Source organism: Vicugna pacos, chromosome 9, assembly GCF_048564905.1.
Source record: "Vicugna pacos chromosome 9, VicPac4, whole genome shotgun sequence".
Classification (NCBI taxonomy): domain Eukaryota; kingdom Metazoa; phylum Chordata; class Mammalia; order Artiodactyla; family Camelidae; genus Vicugna; species Vicugna pacos.
The window spans coordinates 12,319,916-12,325,074 of record NC_132995.1 but is presented as its reverse complement, the minus strand read 5'-3'; the positions used below and the strand labels follow the sequence as shown (position 1 = coordinate 12,325,074).

Below are 5,159 nucleotides of genomic sequence, written 5' to 3'. Positions count from 1 at the left end.
ATCTAAGGGGGCGGGAATTCTCTCAGCCATAGGGACGAGGCTCCAGTCAGAGAGGAGGAGAAGGCTTCCCAGAAGGCAGCGATAAAGCCTCTTGAGCAGAAACAGAGGAGACAAGGGCAGAGGGGACTGGGGCTGAAACAGAAGGGCCTTGGGGGGAGGGGGAGGAGTCGTCTCCAGTTCCAGCATTTCCCTGTGCTCACCCGGGGGTCCCCACTCAGTGGAACAGGGGCTGCCTTAGAGAAACAGCAGCAGTTAAATCTGATGGAGGAACTCTTCTAGTAGCTTCCAGAACCTGCAGACAGGTTCACCCAAAAGCACCCTCAACTGGACCCAGGAGATCCTAGGATGCCAGGGAGCTATAAGCTCTTGACTAACGAATGAGATGTCCCAGCCAATGGTCGCAGCTCCTGGAAGGACAGTCAGGTTGTTTCACAAGAACAATCCTCAGCTAGAACAGTCGGATGCTCACAATCACACTGGAGTTGGTCAGATAGACTCCGCATTGCTCAGAGCAGAACTCCAAGTCCCACATCCAGTGTTCAAAAGACACAAAGCGGACGCCCTTCTTGAGGTTGGAGAACACATGGCTGACCTGTAGGCAGAGAAAGAGGTAAGTCCCATTGTGCCACAGCCTTGTCCTCAAAAGCTGAGGTTGGGGCCTTCTGGCAGGTGGAATTTTCCACAGATGGCTGCAACAGCACCTCCAGTGCCCCCTGTACTTCTACAATCAGACCACTCCTCATCCAGAGGTGGCGTCTAATCCCCACTCCCCTTGAATCTGGGCGGGTTTGCTTGTAACCAAGAGTGTGGTAGACATGATGCTGAGTAACTTTCACCTAGTGGCCTCCAAGGCTGGGTCAGAAAGGCAACGCAGCTTCTGCTGGTTTCTCCGGAACCCTCATGGGGGAGCCCTGAGCCCCCAGGAAGCAGTCTGACTGGCCTGAAGCTGCCATGCTGTGAGGAAGCCCAAACTAGGCCACGGACAGAGGTCCCACAGCCAAGCTCTGAGACTAAACCAGGAGATGCTGGCCACCCACCAGCTGCTGTGTGCACACTGCACCCACCCTGCCCCCAGCTCCAGCCAGTGTCTAAATGCAACTGTGTGAGAGTTGGAGCCAGAAGCTCCCAGCAGAGCCCCACTCAGAAACCAGGAGAGGTGATAGAATCACTGCTGTTGGTATTAAGCCACTAAACTTGGAGGCAATGTTATGCAGCAATAGTTCATGACAAGCTCCAGCATCCTTTCTCCACTCCCCTGTCAGAGACTCACCTCAAAGAAGGAAGTGTGTCTCCCATTCCAGATGGGAAAAAGCATAGTAGAAAATTGATCCAGAATGGCCTGGTTGGCATCTAGAAGTTGGACACTTAGATCATAGGTACAGCTATTGCCCCATCGTCGACCTATCAGCCTGCGGGAGAAGGGAGACCTTGAAGGCTGGACCTGCTGCCCCATCTCTTTGGATGTTTGCCTCCTCCACCTGATTGGCCTCCCCATGTATACAAATCCAAAATGATACTGTGGTCCCCAGACTAGCGACATCAGTGTCATTTGGGAGCTTGGCTCCACTGCATACAAAATGAATCTGCATTAAACAAGCTTCCCTGCTGGTCTGCAGGTACAGTCTCTTCAAAAGTGATGACCTAGAGCAGTGCTCTTCACGGGACCTCCTCCCATATTACTTCTCTTTCTATGTTTCAGTGGTGGCAAACGATGTCACTTCCAACAAGTCCAATGTTGATGTTTCAAGATACATTTTTCTTATCAGTCCTTTAAAAGCATCCAGGGGAATCTAAATTGGTGATGGGATACCCAGCAACATTCAAAGAATATTCATTCAAGAACATTCAAAGAAACACCCAGTCAACATTCATCAATGGTAAATGGATAAATTATAGAATATTCACACAATGAAATATTATACAGCCATGAAAGTAAATTAACTACAGCAACAATTATGGATAAATTTACAAACATGTTATTGGGTAAAACAAGCCAGATACAAACTATCTACTGTACGGCTCCGTATATATTAAGGAAAATGGACAAAACTCATCTATGGTAACAGAATTCAGATAGTCCTAGCCTTGGGTCCGTAGTGATGGGGAAAGGACATGATGGATGCTGAGGGCGGGCTTTGTGGACACATACTGTTCTGGATGTAACATACGTAATGGGCTGCAAATACACAAATATCTTCTTTTACAGAGACTTCATATCACTCCACTTCTTAGTATTGGACGTCCACTCTACTTCTCACACAGGACTTTGTCCTAATGTAATAGTTTACTCATATTCTGCCTTGACTTCAGTTTTCTCTGCCAACAACACCAAACACATAAAAAAATTTTCCCAAGACCATAAAACTCAAATGTTAAAACTTTTGGATTGAATTATAACCTACTAGTGGTTCCCAGAGATTGCTGCAGATTGGAATAATCAGGAATCTTGAAAATATTTAGGAAAGGATTTAGCCTTGTCCAAAGGTATGGTCTTTGTCCTCCTCGCTTCTTGAAGGTAATCTCTGGACCCTTGGAATGTTTTGCTGACAGGAGTATCTTTGCCTGGGGACTTTGGGTCATACTGAGGAGCATGCCAATGTGATTTGGTGGCGGCTGGCTACACTGACACAGATGATCTTACAATAGGGGCTAGCTACTCCAGGAAGACCAGTATGACTTGCTTCCCAGTGACCTTCCCCTTGGATAATTTTCATCTACCTTTTCCCTGTAATAAACTACATGTATACTAGTTTTCCGTGAGTTCTATGTCTTTCTAGTCAATTACTGCGCCTGAGGGTGGTTGCAGGAGCCCCCCACGTTGGCCATTGGAAGGTGGTCTTGGGATTGTGCCCTCCGACTTTGTAGTTGGCTGCAAAATTCTGAAAGATGTTGGTGGCTGGCTCTCTCACCCCAGATTTAATGGGTGTGGAATGTGACCCAGGCATTGGGAGTTTTAAATGGCCCTGGGTGATATATGGTAAAATTTGGGAATCACTATTACAAAAGACACACCATTGCTCAAAGCAACACAAACATGCTATAATTCTTTGCTAAAAGGATTGAGTTAAAAACAGAAGTTAATTGTAAATACATCTGCTAATGAGATGGGCTTTCAGAGAGAGGAGGTTTATGAAGTCTTGATTGAAAGTGAATCTGGTAAGACCAAAATTTCACATGGTCAATTGGCCTGTGTCACCAGTACTCTTTACAGCCTGTATGCAATAGCGAGGGGCTTTATTTCTATAAAACTGGAGGAGGACTGTGACATAGGAATTGGGAAAGCATAACCATATCATTCTTCCAACAAAGACTGCATCGGTAGATGATCAGTTTATAACAGGGAACATAAAACTGTGGAAAAATTGGAATTTGCCTCCCTTAAAATCATCTGGGTCATGTATCCCTTGGAGGGTCATCAAAGGGCCCCAGTTTCAAGACCATCCCTTCAGACCACAAGCCCTGGAGTCAGACAGCTATGAGCCTAATGCCAGGTCCTGCCAAGCCCTAGCTGTGCCACCAGGGAAAGTCGCCTCGCCTTCCTGAGCTTGACAATTCGAGGTCTTCAAAGACACTTTCCCACAGGATCATGGATCATGAGGGTTTCCTAAAACAGTCACACTTCAAAGCACTGGCTGTGTGCTTGTCATGTAAATCTGTCTTACGAAGACAGGGAAACTGAGGCACACTGACTTGCCCAGGACCACAAAGCTGCAAAGCTGGGGTGTGAACCTGGGAGTTCTGGCTCCAGAATCTGAATGCTTACCCCATGATCCGGTATTGCCTCCTCCTAAAGCAGGGAGCATCCACAGACAAGTCTAAGTTAGGCCCAAGTGCTCTGCATTGGACCCCCTCTGACATCTTCCAATGCAGTTCCCTCTGGGGGCTAGGAGAGGGGTTCAGGGAGTGCACTCTGCTAATTCCTAAAGCTCTGATGGTGGTTAAGTCATTTCCTGACCTGCTTTATCCTAAGGGGTTGTTAGGAGGCCTGAAAGGAGTCACCTGTGAAAGGGCAGGGCTCAGCACAAGGGCTGTTTTTGTCATCACACTCACCAGTCAGAGACACAAATCTCAACCTTGCCACTATCCAGGAGTTCAGGCCACAGACCCTCCTCCTCCAGGTCCAACACTTTCTTCCGGTAACAACACCTAAGAAAGATGGAGAGGTGGAATGAGAACAGGCAAGGATTCACAACGCCCTGGCTCTTGGGGAGTAGGGGCATTCCCTGTAGGAGGGCACAAAGGTGCTCAAAAAAGGGAACACATACGTGAGCCCGGCTTTATCCTGCAGAGACCAGCCATCCTGAACGCCCGGTACGGTCCATTTCCGGAAGCCTTCTGTTAAATAAAAAAGGTTTATGTCCGAGCTCCCCGCAATCCTGCCAGAGCAGGAATAAGTCTCATGGGTGTCCCGTGCAGCCCCGCCCCTCCAGCCTCTCCCGCCGGCTCCCGTGAGGGACCCCTTCCCCTGGCTCCCCACTTTTGCTCTTGGGATTTCGGAGGAGATTGCGTCCGATGGGTCCGCGCGCGCAGAAGCGGCCCAGGAGGCAGGCACTGGCGGCGTCGGCGCGCGGCAGGCAGCTGCGGACGACCGGCCACAGGGCGCGGTGGTCCCGGGCCAGGATCTTCAGCCACAGGCCCGGGGCGTCCACCAGGGCGCGCCAGCGCCGGCACACCTGGCGGCAGCGGCCGAGCAGCGTGCGCGGGGGCAGGAGGCTCAGCACCGCCAGGAGCAGCTCCGGGGGCAGCTGGCTCAAATCCAGCACGTTCTCAGATTCCGTCTCCAGCGGGGGTACCCTGGAGGCCGAGGCGTCCATGGTCTCCTCTCCAGGCCTGACTCTGACTGCTGGAGAGCCAGTATCAACATCAGGGACCTGCAGCCTCCGCCAGCCCCACCCCTACCACCCGCATCTCAACACTGTCAACCCTTAAGTTCCGTCAGCTGGCTTCCCAACTTCACCACTACCAGCCGGACCTTGCCAGCAGTCCATGTGAGCCCCGCTTCCGCCATGTGCACCACCAAACCCAGCAGCCAACCTCCTCCGTGGCCTCACCAACCGCCAGTCTTACCCTGCATCTCCTCCAGTGCTCCTCGCCAGGGGGCTCTCACTTTGACTCAGGGGCCCCCATCTCCACTGCCCTTTTAATTGGCCAGGCCCTCC

The 5,159-nt window shown here is 50.7% G+C and overlaps 1 protein-coding gene across 1 annotated transcript; it reads right to left on the bottom strand.

Annotated features, from left to right (window-relative positions):
- Nucleotides 1-448: 448 nt before the first annotated feature.
- Nucleotides 449-5,159, bottom strand: LOC140697997 (F-box only protein 27-like). The gene is made up of 6 exons (XM_072966405.1): nt 5,068-5,159; nt 4,478-4,843; nt 4,266-4,335; nt 4,051-4,146; nt 1,271-1,409; nt 449-592 (listed from the first exon to the last, which is right to left on the bottom strand). The coding sequence occupies exons 1-6, from the start codon at nt 5,072-5,074 to the stop codon at nt 449-451; spliced, it is 822 nt and encodes a 273-aa protein (XP_072822506.1). The 5' UTR covers nt 5,075-5,159.

Excerpts from the sequence above, each read along its gene's own strand:
- LOC140697997 (XM_072966405.1), bottom strand. Across the intron at positions 4,147-4,265 it reads CAGGATAAAGCCGGGCTCAC|GTGTTGTTACCGGAAGAAAG; the intron begins GTATGTGTTCCC and ends CATCTTTCTTAG. Across the intron at positions 593-1,270 it reads GACACACTTCCTTCTTTGAG|GTCAGCCATGTGTTCTCCAA; the intron begins GTGAGTCTCTGA and ends CTCTGCCTACAG.